Source organism: Dendrobates tinctorius, unplaced genomic scaffold, assembly GCF_039654945.1.
Source record: "Dendrobates tinctorius isolate UK_male_01 unplaced genomic scaffold, ASM3965494v1 ptg000502l, whole genome shotgun sequence".
Classification (NCBI taxonomy): domain Eukaryota; kingdom Metazoa; phylum Chordata; class Amphibia; order Anura; family Dendrobatidae; genus Dendrobates; species Dendrobates tinctorius.
Genome location: NW_027362161.1, coordinates 1,000,261 through 1,018,848, shown reverse-complemented (window position 1 = coordinate 1,018,848; position 18,588 = coordinate 1,000,261). Strand labels below are relative to the sequence as shown.

Sequence of the window (18,588 nt, the reverse complement as noted above, 5' to 3'; positions counted from 1 at the left end):
CATGTCTACTGTCTGTCTGCTCCGTGTCTCACACCTGTCACATGTCTATTGTCTGTCTGCTCCGTGTCTCACACCTGTCACACGTCTATTGTCTGTCTGCTCCGTGTCTCACACCTGTCACATGTCTACTGTCTGTCTGCTCCGTGTCTCACACCTGTCACACGTCTATTGTCTGTCTGCTCCGTGTCTCACACCTGTCACACGTCTATTGTCTGTCTGCTCCGTGTCTCACACCTGTCACATGTCTATTGTCTGTCTGCTCCGTGTCTCACACCTGTCACACGTCTATTGTCTGTCTGCTCCGTGTCTCACACCTGTCACACGTCTATTGTCTGTCTGCTCCGTGTCTCACACCTGTCACACGTCTATTGTCTGTCTGCTCCGTGTCTCACACCTGTCACATGTCTATTGTCTGTCTGCTCCGTGTCTCACACCTGTCACATGTCTATTGTCTGTCTGCACCGTGTCTCACACCTGTCACATGTCTATTGTCTGTCTGCTCCGTGTCTCACACCTGTCACACGTCTATTGTCTGTCTGCTCCGTGTCTCACACCTGTCACATGTCTATTGTCTGTCTGCTCCGTGTCTCACACCTGTCACATGTCTACTGTCTGTCTGCTCCGTGTCTCACACCTGTCACACGTCTATTGTCTGTCTGCTCCGTGTCTCACACCTGTCACACGTCTATTGTCTGTCTGCTCCGGGTCTCACACCTGTCACATGTCTATTGTCTGTCTGCTCCGTGTCTCACACCTGTCACACGTCTATTGTCTGTCTGCTCCGTGTCTCACACCTGTCACATGTCTATGGTCTGTCTGCTCCATGTCTCACACCTGTCACATGTCTATGGTCTGTCTGCTCCGTGTCTCACACCTGTCACATGTCTATGGTCTCTCTGCTCCTTGTCTCACACCTGTCACATGTCTATTGTGTGTCTGCTCCGTGTCTCACACCTGTTACACGTCTATTGTCTGTCTGCTCCGTGTCTCACACCTGTTACACGTCTATTGTCTGTCTGCTCCGTGTCTCACACCTGTTACACGTCTATTGTCTGTCTGCTCCGTGTCTCACACCTGTTACACGTCTATTGTCTGTCTGCTCCGTGGAACTTCCATGGGTCTATAATTGATAGGCGCATCAGCCAGATCCTGCCAGGAAAGTTCTTGCGTTCAGTTGAGTAACAAGAAATCAGCTAAAGCTTCCACCGCCAGCTTCCACCGCCACGGTTCTGGTAATTGAGGAACACCAGACATTTGGTTGTAGAGAAGCCGCATCTGGGCCACCTTGTACGGTGTTCTCTAATGGCCTCAGCGTCAGCATTAATGTCTCCCTATCATAATATAGGGGTAACTGGAAATTATGCAACCTTTTCAAGATCAATTCCAAAGATATCAAGTTAAAGGTGGGGGGCATGTAAATGTTAACTAGTAAAGTTACCTAACATGCCATGTGTTGACACAACTTCCTAAATGGTCACATGCGACCTGCGTAACTTCAAGTGGCAGCAATTTAGCCCCTAGAACAGAGAACCCCCGCCAACTGTAAGAATGTGTTGGGTGATGGCAATACAGCCTCTTCCTTGCATCTTCTCGAGGTCCGTCTCCTGTACGTACGTGATATGTGGTCCTTGATTCTTGTCACAATGGCTTTTACATGTATGATTAAGACTTTTCACATCTGGGCTCCAGGAGGCCTCATCTCAAAGCATTGAAAAAGTATGTGAACCGGACACCACCACAGTATGAGTGAAGAAAACGAGGAAGATTGGGAGTGGACCAGAGGCCAATGTAGTCGCCATACACACAAGGAAGACCTCATTCCATTCAGAAAACCATCGTCCACCAACAAGTAACAAGGAAGAGCACGTTATTCCTGCTGGACCCTGTCCATAGGCCTCCACCAGGATCGCTCCTTGAAGAACTACCGTCAGTCAGCAAAGCCGAAGAACAACTATATACTGGACGTCCCCAACATGTGACCCTAGAAAAAAGGGTCAATAAGGGTTAATGCAAATGGGATTTGGTCATTGCCTCCACTGGAGCTTTATATAATGGCCAAGAGGCCACACAGCCATAGGTATAGAGGCCAGAATGGTAGGAGTTTCTCCCCTCAGTCATTCTCCTGTTGAGTAGGAAGAGCTGCTTCATCCCACTTCAGTGGACGGCAGGAGATGTGAAGAAATATGTAGATCTCCCATCCACTGCTCTGGAGTATTTCTACCCCTACTCCCCGAACTTGGCATGGACGTCAGCAAATTGTGAACTTTGTTTTCAGACACCAACTGAGAAATGCCACTAATAATAATAATTATTATTTATTTATAAAGCACTGTTGGTTCCATGGTGCTGTACATGAGAAGGGGTTACATCAAAATACAGATATCACTTACAGCTAACAATGACAGACTGATACAGAGGGGAGAGAGGACCCTGCCCTTTCGGGCTTACATTCTACAGGATGGTGGGGAAGGAGACGGTAGGTTGGGGGGTTGCAGCAGCTCCAGTGATGGTGAGGCGGTTGCTCTGGTGATGGTGAGGCGGTTGCTCTGGTGATGATGAGGCGGTAGCTCTGGTGATGGTGAGGCGGTAGCTCCGGTAGTGTTGAGGAGGCAGGCTGTAGGGTTTCCTGAAGAGGTGGGTTTTCAGGTTCCGTCTGAAGGATCCTAGTGTGGTTGATAGCCGGACGTGTTGGGGCAAAGAATTCCAGAGGATGGGCTATTCGGGAGAAGTCTTGGAGGCGGTTGGGTGAGGAACGAATAAGTGTGGAGGAAAGAAGGAGGTCTTGGGAGGATCGGAGATTACGTGAGGGAAGATATCGGGAGATTAGTTCAGAGATATATGGAGGAGACAGGTTATAGATGGCCTTGTAGGTCAGTAATAAGAGACCTGATGGTTATTGTACAGCATTTCACCCTTCAGGTGGGTACCCTGAGTATGGAATATCTATCAAGGCAATGCAATAGCCAGGCCAATAATGGCCTAGGAGGGCCTGGTCGTTTGGGACCTCTATGTGCTCTCTCGACTGAGAGAAGACCTCTGCACTCAGCAGATCTTTCAACCAGTTTTCAATAAAGGATATGGCATCAGCCCCTTCAGACTTCACTGGCAGGCTCGCTATCCTGATCTTTCTCCTGACCTGATGTTCAACATGTGCTGTCACTGTGCGTTTAAGTATGTTATGCTTGCCCTTCTTCTGTCCATCCACTGTTCCTCGTTGCTTAAGTTTCTATTTTCAGTGTTCAGGTTTGTGTCCTCATCCAGATTTCTGTCCTCGTCCAGGTTTGTGTCCTCGTTGTCCATATTTTAGTCCTCACTGTTCAGGTTTGTGTCCTCGTCCAGGTTTGTGTCCTCGTTGTCCATATTTTAGTCTTCACTGTTCAGGTTTGTTCTCTCACTGCTCATTTTTTTATCTTAGCTGTTCAGTTGAAGTTACATCTTGGGTTTGCCACCTTTCTCTTTTAAAACACTTCTCTCTTTTCCAGGGTAACTCAGGGTTGGGGTTTAGTATCGCAGGAGGAACTGATAACCCACATGTAGGAGATGACCCCAGCATTTTCATTACCAAGATCATTCCGGGTGGAGCAGCTGCTCAGGATGGACGGCTCAGGTGGGTGCTGTGCCACTGATCCTGAGTGTGTCATTCATAGTATTGGGTGGGTGTCTCTGTAGGTAGAGGGGGTTTTAATAGCTCTCTATCATCTCCCTTAGAGAGTTGAGGCAAATGTCAGTAGTCCACCAGTGAGTGTCCCTGCCATCTATACTGCCACGTGGTCCCAATGCATCAGTGATGGAGCTGGCAGCATTACATGAGGTTGTCCCCATAGTGGGCACATGCTACCATCACTCCTTGTGGTTTTGTCACTTCAGATACCTCCAGCCTGGCCACATGATCCAGCATTTCATCAGGAAATTCTTTGCGTATTGACCTAACTGGTGTAGACCTTAAGCTATTCTTAAAGAGAGGAAAGCATGAACTAAAAGTTTAACCTTCCGCTGATTACCTGTCATTTTGATCTGATCCTTCTCTTTTCCACTGCTTCCTCATTATTTTCTTCCCATTCTTTGCCAACCCCCCTTGACTTCCACCACTCTCGACCCACAGGGTGAATGACAGTATCCTATTTGTGAATGAGGTGGATGTACGAGAGGTGACGCACAGCACTGCGGTGGAGGCTTTGAAGGATGCTGGGTCCATCGTCCGACTGTATGTGATGCGTAGGAAACCCGCGTCTGAGAAAATCATTGAGATCAAACTGATTAAAGGTCCAAAAGGTAAAGTAAGAAAATGCAACAACCAATTGCCGCCATCCACTCTTTGCGTTGCCTCCTCTGTCCACATACCAGTGTCCTCTTCACAGTATGATACCATATTATCTACACTCCTGTCTCCTCTGTCCACGTACCCGTATCCTCTTTACAAGACTCTCCCATGGTAATTACACTCCTCTCTCTTATACTCTTATTTCTTTTTCTGGCCCTCCTCCTCCTTCTCTCTTAGGTCCACTTACTCCTTTTCTCTCCGGTCCTCCTCCTTCTCTCTCGTTCAGCTCCTTACTCTATCTCTTGTCCTCCTACTTCTCTCTCCAATCCTCTTCACACTGGTCCTGTTCATCCTCCTCTCTCTGAGCTTCCTTTTCTTCTAACTTGGGTTTGCCTCCTTCCTCTCTCTCTGGTCCTTCTCCTACTTCTATTTCCTGTCGTTCTCCTACTTCTTTCTATGGTCTTTTTTTTCTCTCTTCAGTCTTTCTTCTTTCTCTGATCCTCCTTTTCATCTCTGTCCAGTTCTCCTTTTCTCTCTAAGGTCCTCCTCCTTCTTCTGTCTCCCATTCTCCTCATTCCTCGATCTCCCACATTTACTTATTTTATCTCCTTCTCTCTATACCTCTTCCTTCCTTCTACTCTTTCTGATCCTTCTCCTTCTTTCACCTGTTCTTCTCTCTCTGGTCCTACTTCTCTGTCTGGTCCTATTTCTCTTGACTGCTCTCCTTCTCGATCTCCAGTCCTGTTCCTTCTTCTAGACTTGGTCCTTCTCCTTCCTCTGTCCATGATCCTCCTTCTCTTCCAGGTCCTTTTCCTTCTTCTCTCTCCAATATAACTCCTCCCATCTCAGGTCCTGCTCCTCCGTCTATCTCCTGTCTTTTTGTGTCTTACTCCAGTCCTCCTTTCTCCATCTACATTCCTTGGCCTTATACACTAATCTCACCATCCAGTACTGCTTTGAGCGTGAGACGACCATCGTTTTCTAGACAATCATCTTGTTTATCTTGTACATAATTTTGAATTGCAACTATTTTAGCATCCTATGATTAGTTATGCAGATTCTCATCATGTCGCTGCATTTTTACTGATTTGCTCCTAAATTTTAATTTTTTTTTTTAGTATTTATTAATTCCCCTTTGGCTTTCCCCACGGCCTGAATCCTTCTGCTCTAGATCAGATTAAAGCATGTCTCGACCAAAATCTGATCTCAGGTCTCTTCTACACGTTCCCACAGTTAGTGCACATTGGTCTCCTCACTTGGGTCGGCTTACAGCTTTTTCTTCAACTCTACCCACAAGTCTTCGATTGATTTGAGGTCTGGGGACTGTGGGGACAATCCAGCACCCCTACTTATTTTTTGTTGACCCATTACTTCGCCAGTCTCAATGTATGCTTGGATCTTTGTGCTGAAACACTGTTGTCCTTTGCATACCCACAGTACTCGAGTACTCAGTACACAGTACTCATCTTGTAGGATACCATCGATGCTGGTCAAGTGTCCAACACCAACGCAGTGAATCAATCCTGTATCGTCAGGCTTCCTCCATTGAACTTGACCGTTCCTTCAATTTCTCGATCCCTTAGCCCCTTTTTTCAATGTTTCTTCCAAACCCATTTACATCCGTCAGAGCCGTCTATTGGCTTTCGTCTCATCGCTACAGATCACACGTTTACAATCTTCTGCTGTTCACTTTTCATACTTTTTCTGCAAATGTAGGGTTCAGCAGGATGCAGTGACGAGACACAAGACTGGGTGTGGTTTGTGGATTAAACTTTTATAAACTGTAGCTGCTGGGGCTATATTGAGCAAACCAAAAGTGTTAACGACAAACTAGTCCACGCAGGGACTCAACAATCCTAACAACACTTCCTTATTGTAATGCGATTAACCCAGTTTGCCCGGGTGCTATAGGCCATGTATGACCAAACTACGGGTCCTTATCTCCTATATTAAACTTATCCTTCCAGGGGGTCTGTTAGGATCACAAGCGTGGCCGCGTAGGGGTCGCTGATGCGGCTGCCTTGACGCCTCGATATTCCGGGACGGAACTAGGCTCGACAGGCCCTGAAGAGACGATACCGGTGGGGCGCAACAGGCCCTGAAGGAATGGTACCGGTGGGGCGCAACAGGCCCTGAAGAGACGATGCCGGTGGGGCACACCAGGCCCTGATGAAACTGGGCCGGTGGGGAGCAACAGGCCCTGAAGAGACGATGCCGGTGGGGCGCAACAGGCCCTGAAGAAACTATGCCGGTGGGGCGCAACAGACCCTGAAGAAACTATGCCGGTGGGGCGCAACAGGCCCTGAAGAAACTATGCCGGTGGGGCGCAACAGGCCCTGAAGAAACTATGCCGGTGGGGCGCACCAGGCCCTGAAGAAACGATGCCGGTGGGGCGCACCAGGCCCTGAAGAAACGATGCCGGTGGGGCGCAACAGGCCCTGAAGAAACGATGCCGGTGGGGCGCAACAGGCCCTGAAGAAATGATACCGGTGGGGCGCAACAAGCCCTGAAGAAACAATGCTGGTGGGGCGCAACAGGCGTCTCCTTGCGGCTCTCGTCCCACCGCGGAGTTATGACGCAGTCTCTAAATATAACCGTTCACCAACCTCTGCTTGGGGCCCCTTAGCAAACCGGACGGGGGCCTCACCTGCCGCCTGTAGCGAAGGGGCGCCTCCTGGGCCCAGTGATGACAGGGCCGCAGCTGAGGGAGAAGGCGGGGGGCAGTGTCCTGACCGCTGTAAAGGAATGGTCTGTCGTCGCAGCGGTCAGTAGAGGTCGTGGACTTACCACAAAAAAACAGGAAACAGCGGGGGCGACTGTATGCGACCGTATGAGGGGAGCGGCCGCCGGTGACCGGCTCTCAAGTCTCACTTGTCGGTGAGTTCGCAGCTTTCCTTTCACAGGGCCCTGTCGGTCTCTCCACAACACACTGCCGCTCCCTCGGTCCTCTCTGTCTCACACGGCTCCTTGTCTGTTGTCCGGCTCTCTGTCAACTGCCACATCAGCGCGCCCCCTGCTCCCTTTAAACTTGCCCCGCCCCCTGTTTCCCGGACAACTTCAGTCAAGTCTTTCCTTTTACTGTCCTCCCAAGTATCGTTCCCTCAGTAACCCTGATGGCGGTCCCCTGGGTACCTGCCCATTCACTGTCTGGGAGTCCTCCCCACACAAACTCAAGCCAACGCTTCTTATGACAATATTGAAGTTGAGGCTTCTTCACCTTTTTTCGGGCCACCATTCCAGACTTATGTTTCACATGGTGCTTGCATAGACGTCTGATCTCACTATTATGAAGCAGACGAGCCTCCTCCATGGCCGTGTTTGTCTCCAGAACTGATAGTCCTTGTGATGAGCCAACTTACTGACTCTGATATTTTTCCTGGACGTCCACCTCTTGGCTTCTGAATGGATGGATGGGCTTCATTTCACATTCTTCCAGCTGTCATGGCGCTCACATATTGCAGTTTGGCAATTTTCTTGGCTGAGACACTGCTGTCGATGAGGTGAATGATGCGGTGTCTCTTTTCTTGGGAAATCTTCTTATTGATGGCTCCTCGATTCGAACCAATGACCTTTTACTGGGGAATCATCCTAATAACACACGGAGCTATGAGGGAATGTGAGAACAGGCTGAGATATGTAACATTCAGGAAGAAAAGATTATTCCACCACCAGGAGCAAAACAGCAACAACGCAGCGACCTGACGAGAAACTGCCTAACTAATCATATGCTAAACAGCTGAAAGTCAAACTTATGGATGAGCTAGCCAAGATGGTGGTCTATAAAATGATGGAAGTCTCTCGTTTAGGCTGGGATCACACTTGCGAGAAAATCGCACGAGTCTTGCACCTCACTATCCGGCACTGACGCCCGCACTCGTGATCGGAGTGTGCAGCTGCATGTGTTTCTATGCCTGGAAGTCAAAAGTTCATAACATTGTTACCCTTTTGCCTGTCCGCCTTCTCTTCTTCTTTTTTTTTTTATCTTGGGTCCTCTTCCTCCCTTGGTTTTTGGTCCTCCTCCTCTTTCTCTCTCTGGTCCTTCTCCTCGTTCTGCTGTCTCCAATCCTCCCTATTCTCTCTCTGGTCCGCCTATTATCTCCTGTCCTCCACTTCCTCCCTATATCTAGTACTCCTTCCTCTGTCTATTTCTGGTCCTCCACCTTCCTCTTTTTCTTTTCCTTCTCCTCATTCTGCTGTCTCTGGTCCTCTCTCCTTTCCTCCTTTCTCTGTCTCCAGTCTTCCTCTGACTACTATCGTCTGTTCTATTTCTTCTCCCTCCCTCTCGCTCTCTTGTCCTCCTCCTCCATTCTCTCTTTCTTGTCCTCCTCCTCCATTCTCTCTTTCTTGTCGTCCTCCTCCTTCCTCTCTTTTGTCGTCCTCTTCTTCCTTCCTCTCATTGTCATCCTCCTTTTTCCTCTCTCTCTCGTCATCCTCCTCCTTCCTCTCTTCTTTGTCCTTTTCCTCCTTCATCTCTCTTCTCCTTCATCTCCCTTTTCTTCCTCCTCCTTTCTCTCTCTGGTCCTCCTTCTCCTCTCTCCCTCTCTCCCCCGCCCTCTCTTTCTGGTCCTTCTCCTCTTTCTCCTTCCCCTTTCTCTCTGGACCCTCCACTTTCCTTTTTCTCTTTTTGCTACTTTTCCTCCTTCTCGCCCTGGTCCTCCTCTTTCCTTTTTCTCTCTTTGGTACTCCTCTCCTTCCTCTTTCTTTCTTTCTTTCTTTCTTTCTTTCTTTCTTTCTTTCTTTCTTTCTTTCTTTCTTTCTTTCTTTCTTTTTCTTTCTCTCTCTCCCTCTATCTCTGGTCCTCCTCATTCCTTTTTCTCTTTTTGGTATTCTTCTTTCCTCTCTCTTTCTGGTCCTCCTCCTCCTTCTTCGCTCTCTTTGGTCCTCCTAATCCATCTCCTCTCCCTGACTGGTCTTCCTCCTCCTTCCCCTCTCTCTCGTCTTTCTCCTCCTTCCCCTCTCTCTCGTCTTTCTCCTCCTTCCCCTCTCTCTCGTCTTTCTCCTCCTTCCCCTCTCTCTCTCGTCTTTCTCCTCCTTCCCCTCTCTCTCTTGTCTTTCTCCTCCTTCCCCTCTCTCTCTCGTCTTTCTCCTCCTTCCCCTCTCTCTCTCGTCTTTCTCCTCCTTCCCCTCTCTCTCGTCTTTCTCCTCCTTCCCCTCTCTCTCGTCTTTCTCCTCCTTCCCCTCTCTCTCGTCTTTCTCCTCCTTCCCCTCTCTCTCGTCTTTCCCTCCTTCCCCTCTCTCTCTCATCTTTCTCCTCCTTCCCCTCTCTCTCTCGTCTTTCTCCTCCTTCCCCTCTCTCTCTCGTCTTTCTCCTCCTTCCCCTCTCTCTCTCGTCTTTCTCCTCCTTCCCCTCTCTCTCTCGTCTTTCTCCTCCTTCCCCTCTCTCTCTCGTCTTTCTCCTCCTTCTCCTCTCTCTCTCGTCTTTCTCCTCCTTCTCCTCTCTCTGGTCTTCCACTTCCTTCCCCTCTCTCTGGTCTTCCACTTTCTTCCCCTCTCTCTGGTCTTCCACTTCCTTCCCCTCTCGCTGGTCTTCCTCCTCCTTCCCCTCTCTATGGTCTTCCTCCTCCTTCCCCTCTCTCTGGTCTTCCACTTCCTTCCCCTCTCGCTGGTCTTCCTCCTCCTTCCCCTCCCTCTGGTCTTCCTTCTCTTTCCCCTCTCTCTGGTCTTCCTCCTCCTTCCCCTCTCTCTGGTCTTCCTCCTCCTTCCCCTCTCTCTGGTCTTCCACTTCCTTCCCCTCTCGCTGGTCTTCCTCCTCCTTCCCCTCCCTCTGGTCTTCCTTCTCTTTCCCCTCTCTCTGGTCTTCCTCCTCCTTCCCCTCTCTCTGGTCTTCCTCCTCCTTCCCCTCTCTCTGGTCTTCCACTTCCTTCCCCTCTCTCTGGTCTTCCACTTCCTTCCCCTCTCGCTGGTCTTCCTCCTCCTTCCCCTCTCGCTGGTCTTTCTCCTCCTTCCCCTCTCTCTGGTCTTCCACTTCCTTCCCCTCTCTCTGGTCTTCCACTTCCTTCCCCTCTCGCTGGTCTTCCTCCTCCTTCCCCTCTCTCTGGCCTTCACTTCCTTCCCCTCTCGCTGGTCTTCCTCCTCCTTCCCCTCTCTATGGTCTTCCTCCTCCTTCCCCTCTCGCTGGTCTTCCTCCTCCTTCCCCTCTCTCTGGCCTTCACTTCCTTCCCCTCTCGCTGGTCTTCCTCCTCCTTTCCCTCCCTCTGGTCTTCCTTCTCTTTCCCCTCTCTCTCTCTGATCCTCCTTCTCTTTCCTCTTTTTCTCTCTAGTTCTCCTCTTTCTCCTTCCCCTCTTATTTTCTGGTCCTCCCCCTTTTTCTCCATCCCATCTGTCTTTCTGGTTCTCCCCCTTTTTCTCCATCCCTTCTCTCTTTCTGGTCTTCCTTCTCCTTCCCTCTCTGTCTCTCTGGTCCTCCTCCTCCTCCTCCTTTTTCCCACTCTCTATTTTCTTCCTTCTCCTTCCCCTCTCTCTTTCTGGCCCTCCTTCTCTTTTTCATTATTTATCTCTCTCTCTTTCACACTTTCTATTCTCTATCTCTCTTCCTCCTTCTCCCATCTCTCTCTGGTTCTCCTTCCTCTCTGGTCATCCTTCTCCTTCCCCTCTCTCAGGAAAATAAGCGTTATTGCATAAATAACCGAAGCACCTATCCAGAACTTCCTGCTGCATCGCCTCAGTTTGTGAAGGATATGCTGCCCCTCCCCCATTTTGTTTGTGCAGTGTAGCACTGAGCTTCTCGTGCTGCAGTCCTTCCCCCAGTCTCCCTGTGTGTAATTCTACCCCCATCGTCCCGCCTCCCTTAATCACATCAACGGCCACTTCTTATGACTGGTTAGAAGCAGTTCTTCCTGCCAAGGACCCACATGGTTCTTTGTCTACTCTAGATCGAATTTAATGACACAGAATGTTCATAGGATCAGGACAAATATATTCCCGGAATCTGCATAACTAGAGCTATTCACAGCAGCGTTTTGTAGCTTCTGTGGACTCCAGAAACCACCCAGAATTATGACAAATAGACGTTTTTAAGAACTTTTTAAAAGGGGATGTACATCCTCTAGCTCAGCCCCCTGTGAGGTCTGCAGGGGAAAAGTATAAATCTAGGATGCTCGATTAGGAAGCTGTCTTTTGCCTGAGGAATCAGCTGCAGGAGGCTGTGCATTTGTACCCCTTTGTTCTGGGAAGGTTCCCCTCCCCCCTCATCCATATGGCATACCAGGGACTGAGATGTGTAAGTTCTTGTTTTAATCCCTTTTATTTCTAGCTGTCTGCATATACAGTATTTTGTCTCATTTGTAATATCTTCTGTATTCTTAGAAACGCTGCCTATATTTTCTGGAGTAAATCTATAAAATCTATATCTACTAGTTTTGTTTTCCTTGCTTTAAGAACGAACCGCCACGTCCTCCGCGCTAAATTATGCTACCTTGTGGGTGGACTCCTGACCCAATATTGGTTTTAATGTCAAGCGAGGAGCTGGTGGCAGAAAAGTGTTCTGGGGGATTTGGGAAACCCTGGCAGTGACGGAATGGAGGTTTATGTGTGTATTTCCAGCCTGAGACTGGGGTTATACATACTGCCCTCACTGCAGAGTGCCCAAAAGCCAGTACACGGCAAGGCAGCCTTTCTGGCGACAACTTATCCTAGGTGTAGTTCCCTGACTGACCTGAGAGTAAGGGTGGTGCCAGAGAGCTGCAAGTTCCAAACCGGAACTGGAAACTGGGATAGACAAGTAAATCCCTGACACCCTCTCTCTCTGGTCCTCCTCCTCCTTCCCTTCTCTCTCTGGTTCCCTGTCTCCTTCTTTTTTCCCCACTCTGTCTCTCTGGTGCTCGTCCTCTTTCTCCTACTCCTTCCCACCTCTCTCTCTGGTCCTCCTCCTCCTTCTTCCTCTTTCTCCTACTCCTCCTTCCCACATCTCTCTCTGGTCCTCCTCCTCCTACTTCTCACATCTCTCTCTGGTCCTCCTCGTCCTTCTTCCTCTCTCTCTCTGGTCCTCCTCCTTCTCACATCTCTCTCTGGTCCTCCTCCTTCCCACATCCCTCTTTGGTTCCACTTTTTGTTCTCACATTTCTGATCTTTGTGTCATCTTGGTCTTCTTTCACTATCGTAGGTCTTGGATTTAGCATTGCTGGTGGTGTTGGTAATCAGCATATCCCTGGTGATAATAGTATATATGTGACCAAGATCATTGAGGGTGGCGCTGCCCACAAGGACATGCGGCTGCAGATTGGAGATAAGATCCTTGCGGTGAGATCACGTCATGTGTGTCACAGTGTTTACCATTATGTAAAGACCGTAAAAACCCAGAGAGAAGAGAAAGCCATTTACCATAAAAAACAAAGTTTATTTTAAATTGGTATGTGCAACAATGCAACTCTTTTTTATAATGAAAAACAGAGTTTATTAATATACGCGACAATGCAAAAAAGAGTAGAAGTGGGGAAACACAATGTAACGGGGTCTACCAAGCTGGGGTACCTCTTTCAGTACCACCCCGTGTTTTCGGAGGTCCGCTCTGCGTTGGCTGGAGTCTGAATGAATGACGCTGGCTGGAATCCCTGGGTTACATGGGCGCATATAAAAGATCACTGCTTCTCCATGTATTTCCAGTCTGACAACACTTTACTCACAGGACACAGAATATAATATACAGATACAGAGGGCCGGCCAATAGAAAAGCGTCAGGCCAGACATGCATTACAAAAGCCGCAGGTGGCTGGAGCCTGCCAATGTTTACTGTGGGAATTACAAATGTGGGGGAGGGCGGACAAAAGGGGAATATCGTGTCCCCTCTGCCCAGGGGCGCAGCCTGTGAACTGATGCATTAGGGACATGCATCTCACATAGAACCTATTATACATCCATATAACGGCACAACATATTCTGGGTGCTGAGTGGTTCTGTAACACGTAACACGGCTCCCCTTTTCAGCGATGCGATCGGCATACACAGTCTGATCCTCAACGGATCGGTTTGGGGATGACCGAAGTTTATGGGGTTGGTACAAGTTCCGTTTGTTGACTTAGTCCATCGGCGTTACCATTTTGTTTGCCGGGTCTGTGGTGGAAGGTGAAGTCCAGAGGTTGTAGGGCTAAACTCCACCGCAGCAATCTGGCGTTGTCTCCGGAGACCCGATTAAGCCAGACTAGGGGAATATGGTCAGTTAGGAGGGAATACTGTCGTCCATACAAGTATGGTTGCAACTTCTTGAGTGCCCATACTACCGCCAGGCACTCCTTCTCGATGGCCACATAGCTTACTTCACGGGGCAGTAGTTTCCGACTCAGGTAAGCTACCGGGTGTTCTTGGCCGTCCGGCCCGACTTGGCTCAGTACTGCCCCCAATCCAAACATAGAAGCGTCTGTGTGAATCAGGAAATGTTTAGTTGGATCTGGTGCGGCCAATACAGGGGTATTGGTGAGGGCGTCCTTTAGTTGGCGGAAGGCTTCCTCACACTCTGAGGTCCAGGTTACCTGGCGGGGTTGGTTCTTACGGGTCAAATCAGTAAGGGGCTTGGCTACGCTGCTGTAATTGGGAACGAATTTCCTGTAATACCCCGCTGTCCCTAGAAACGCCATGACCTGGGTTTTAGTGCGTGGGATGGGCCATTTGGCTATGGCCTCAATCTTGGCTGGTTCTGGTCGCTGTTTCCCACTTCCCACCCAATGCCCTAAATACTGAACCTCTGCTTTGCCCACGTGACACTTGTTTGGGTTCAGGATGATTCCGGCCTGGTGGATCCTGTCCAATACTGTCTCTAGGTGATTTAGATGCTCTTCCCATGTCGCACTGTAGATGGCGATGTCGTCCAGGTAGGCACAAGCATAGTCCTGGAGACCATCCAGAAGCCGGTCAGCCAGCCTTTGGAAGGTCGCCGGGGCATTCTTCATCCCGAATGGCATAACTCGAAACTGGAATAAGCTGAACGGGGTGACAAATGCCGACTTGGGAATAGCGTCCGGACTAAGGGGAATCTGCCAATAGCCTTTGCATAGATCGATGGTGGTCAAATACTTTGCCCCCGCCAGCCGGTCTAACAACTCATCCACACGCGGCATGGGGTATGCATCCGTCACGGTTTTCTCATTGAGCTTACGATAGTCTACACAAAACCGTGTAGTCCCATCCTTATTGGGCACTAACACTACGGGGGATGCCCAGGGACTATCTGACTCTTCAATGACCCCTAAACGCAACATCTCTTGTATCTCTTGTCGCATCCCCTCTCGTACAGACTCAGGGACGCGGAAGGGGTTTGATCCTGGGTCTCAACCTTGTGTTGTGCCAGGCGAGTGTACCCCGGTCTCTCTGAAAACATCCTGTCGCAGCCTCAACAACGCCTCCGCCTGCTGTCTCTCCCGGGGGCCTAGGTCTTCACCCAAGTGTACCTGGTCCCATGTTTTAGACTGAGTCCTTTCCCCTAAGACATCCGGCAAGGGAAGTCCGGCTAAATCCTCTGCTTCAGGTGCACAGATGGCCACTACCTCTTCAGGGCGCTCCCGGTAGGGCTTCTGCATATTCAGGTGGAACATGCGGATAACCCTGGGGTCGTCACAATCGGTGACATTGTAGGTGGTGTTGGCTATTTTCCCCACTACCTGGTAGGGCCCCTGCCATGCAGCTTGAAACTTATTCTGCTTAGTGGGCTCTAACACCAGGACCTTCTGTCCTATTTCCAAAGTGCGCTCTCTGGCCCTCCGATCGTACCATATGCGCTGGCGCCGCTGGGTCGCCTGCATGTTCTCACGTACAGCCTAAGTCAGCTCCTGTAGGCGGTCCCGGAATTCCAGCACATAGGGTACAATAGGTACCCCTTCTATGAGGCCCTCCCCTTCCCAGTGTTCCAGCACTAAGTCTAGGGGTCCCCTTACCCATCTCCCGTATACCAGCTCGAACGGGGAGAACCCCGCGGATTCTTGGGGCACCTCCCGATAGGCAAACAGGAGGTGTGGCAAGAATTTTTCCCAGTCCCTGTAGGTCCTGGTAAAAGTCCCAATGAGCTGTTTTAATGTCCTGTTAAAGCGTTCACACAACCCATTGGTTTGTGGGTGGTACGGGGCGCTTCTAATGGACTTTACGCCGCACAGCTTCCACAGTTGGTTGGTCACCTCTGCTGTAAACTGGGTACCCTGGTCCGAGATAATCTCCCGGGGAAATCCAACCCGTGAGAACACCTGGAGCAGGGCGGCCGCCACCGTCTCTGCCAGTATGTTAGGTGACGCAACCGCCTCTGGATACCGTGTGGCATAATCTACCTCTGTCAATATATACTTTTTCCCGGACGGACTGGGTTTGGCTAACGGCCCTATCAGATCGACCGCTACTCGGCTAATTGGTTCCTCCACAATGGGGAGGGAGCATAATTTGGCCTTGCATTGATCCCCCCTCTTGCCAATGCGCTGACAACTGTCACAGGTCTGGCAGTACTGACGAACATCATCGGTTACCCCCGGCCAAAAGAAGTTTTGTGTCAGACGATGCCTGGTGCGACTGACGCCGAAGTGCCCGGCCAAGGGTATATCATGAGAGATTCGCAGTAGCTCCTGCCTATACTTCTTGGGAACTAACAGCTGTTGTTTTATAGTGGGGCTCGTCCCTGTGTGGTGCTGCTCTGTGATCCGGTAGAGGAGTCCCTGCTTCCATACAAACTGTTCCCCTTCCAGTACTCCTCTCCCCTCCTGTGCCTTCCCACGATATCCCTCTAATGAAGGATCCTCAAGTAACTCCCTCTTAAATTAATCTGGGGTGGCCCAAGAAATGTGTCTGGCTATGGGAATACGTGCAGGGCTGGGATGTCTTACCTGGGCCTCCTCTGAGTGTGATTCCGCCTCCGCAGCTCGAGCTTGTCTCCGGGTGGTCACAGGATAGGTCTCAGCCAGAGGGGCCACCGAGAATGCAGACAACATGGGCCCCAAGTCATTTCCCAGCAAGACGTCTGCAGGCAAATCCTCCATCAAGCCGACCTCAACAAGGCCATCCCCGACTCCCCAGTTCAGGTGAATCCTGGCAGTGAGTAGTCGATGTAAAGCTCCCCCTGCTACACGGACTGCCACTGTCCAGTCTGTCTTCTCTTGGTCCCTGACGAGATGAGGCTTCACAAGGGTCAAAGTTGCCCCGGAATCTTAGTCCCTGCATACGTTTCCCATTAACCCACACGACCTGTCGATGCTGTTGTCGATAGAGTTGAGCGATACCAGCCGATACTTGAAAATATCGGATCGGAATGGATCGGCCGATCTTAAAAAAAAGTATCGGTATCGCCGATTCCGATACCGGGAACCAATGCAAGTCAATGGGGCCAAAATATCGGAATTAAAAAAAAACCTTTCTTTCCTTGTAGGTTAATTCTACATGAAGAAAAACAACTAAGAATAATGTAGAATGTATTGTGGGAGGTGGAGGAGACATTAAAGCCATAGAGGTTTAGCCCAATCAAATGGAATAGCAGGAATTAAACTTTTTTTTTTAAAGATGTTAGGAGTTACAAAGATATTGACTATGTTAGCCTCATTTATATTTTGCCAGACATGTATGTCTTCTTCTTCTACTTCCTTTTTTTACATTCTTCTTCTTCTTCTTCTACTTCCTTTTTTTACATTCTTCTTCTTCTTCTTCTACTTCCTTTTTTTACATTCTTCTTCTTATTCCTTTTTTTACATTCTTCTTCTTCTTCTTCTACTTCCTTTTTTTACATTCTTCTTCTTCTTCTTCTTCTTCTTCTTCTTCTTCTTCTTCTTCTTCTTCTTCTTCTTCTTCTTCTTCTTCTTCTTCCTTTTCTTACATTCTTCATATTCTTCTTATTCAACAATTATTATTCTACATATTCAGCTTCTTCATCTTCTTCCTATTCTTCTTCATCATATTCTTGTTTGTGTCAGGCATTCCTGTAGTTGTTATCTAGAAAAGTTAGAAGTTTACACCTTCCGTTCTGCCTGTCACAAAAGATTTACAACAGGATTTGTCCGCGTTCAGTTTGGCCTGCAGAAGCAGGCCTTTTCCAGGGGCACCACGAGGAGGAACGGACTCACCCCCATACACTGCTTAGTCTTCTTCTGCTTATAAATAAGATAATATCATTTGCTCAGAGTATTAGTCTTATGCTTAATGTTCTTCTGCTTTGTTTTTTTTATGCTTCTTTGTCTTCTCTCTCTTGTTGTTCTGCATCTTGGTGGTTGTCTTCCTGTTCTTTGTCCTCTTGAACCAGCTGACGGTACTGGCACCCGGAGGGGCAGCAGAAGGAACAAGAGCCAATGGCACTACCGAGGACCAGCTGACGGTGCTGGAACCCGGTTACTAAGCAGGAGGTACCTGTGCTACAAAGCACTACCAAGGACCAGCAGACGTTGCCGGAACTCGGATACCGAGATGGAGGCACCTAGGCCAAAGGCTCTGACGAGAACCAGCTGACGGTGCTGGAACCCGGAGGGGTAGCATAAGCTGCAAGAGCAAATGGAAATAGCGAGGACCAGCTGACAGTGCTGGCACCCGGAGGGGCAGCAGAAGGAATAAGAGCCAATGGCACAACCGAGGACCAGCTGACGGTGCTGGAACCCGGTTACTAAGCAGGAGGTACCTGTGCTACAAAGCACTACCAAGGACCAGCAGACGTTGCCGGAACTCGGATACCGAGATGGAGGCACCTAGGCCAAAGGCTCTGACGAGAACCAGCTGACGGTGCTGGAACCCGGAGGGGTAGCATAAGCTGCAAGAGCAAATGGAAATAGCGAGGACCAGCTGACAGTGCTGGCACCCGGAGGGGCAGCAGAAGGAATAAGAGCCAATGGCACAACCGAGGACCAGCTGACGGTGCTGGAACCCGGTTACTAAGCAGGAGGTACCTGTGCTACAAAGCACTACCAAGGACCAGCAGACGTTGCTGGAACTCGGATACCGAGATGGAGGCACCTAGGCCAAAGGCTCTGATGAGAACCAGCTGACGGTGCTGGAACCCGGAGGGGTATCAGAAGTTACCCCTGAAAAGCAAAGTTGGCATGCCGCAAGCTGGCCGCAGTTACCGAATCACACAGTCCTACAGGGGGTGCTTGTCCTACTGGCACTATGGAACAAACCTTTCTTACCAGAACCCGCAGTCCACATAGGAAGCACCTAAACTGCTGGCACCCTAGCCTCGGCTAACCCAACCGCAACACGACATGGCAACTTGGGGTGGCAAACTGACATTGACACTTCCCGGAAACAGCAGGCAGGGCTGGAACCAAGCTGGGCAGGAGGGAGTACCCGTGCCAAAGTCAGTTATGAGCAGCAACTGGCGATGTTGGAGCCCAGGACAAGCACTTAGCAGGCTGAGGCCTGATGTGCTGTCAATTGGGAGGCAG

The 18,588-nt window shown here is 49.7% G+C and overlaps 1 protein-coding gene across 3 annotated transcripts in view; it reads left to right on the top strand.

Annotated features, from left to right (window-relative positions):
- DLG4 (discs large MAGUK scaffold protein 4) overlaps positions 1-18,588 on the top strand; it is a 169,447-nt gene that overhangs the window by 76,193 nt on the left and 74,666 nt on the right. For all 3 annotated transcript variants that reach the window (XM_073564932.1, XM_073564931.1, XM_073564933.1), the window contains 3 exons: positions 3,483-3,607; positions 4,103-4,272; positions 12,363-12,499. In XM_073564932.1, coding sequence (XP_073421033.1) covers positions 3,483-3,607; positions 4,103-4,272; positions 12,363-12,499 — 432 coding nt within the window. The remainder of the gene's footprint in view (positions 1-3,482; positions 3,608-4,102; positions 4,273-12,362; positions 12,500-18,588) is intronic.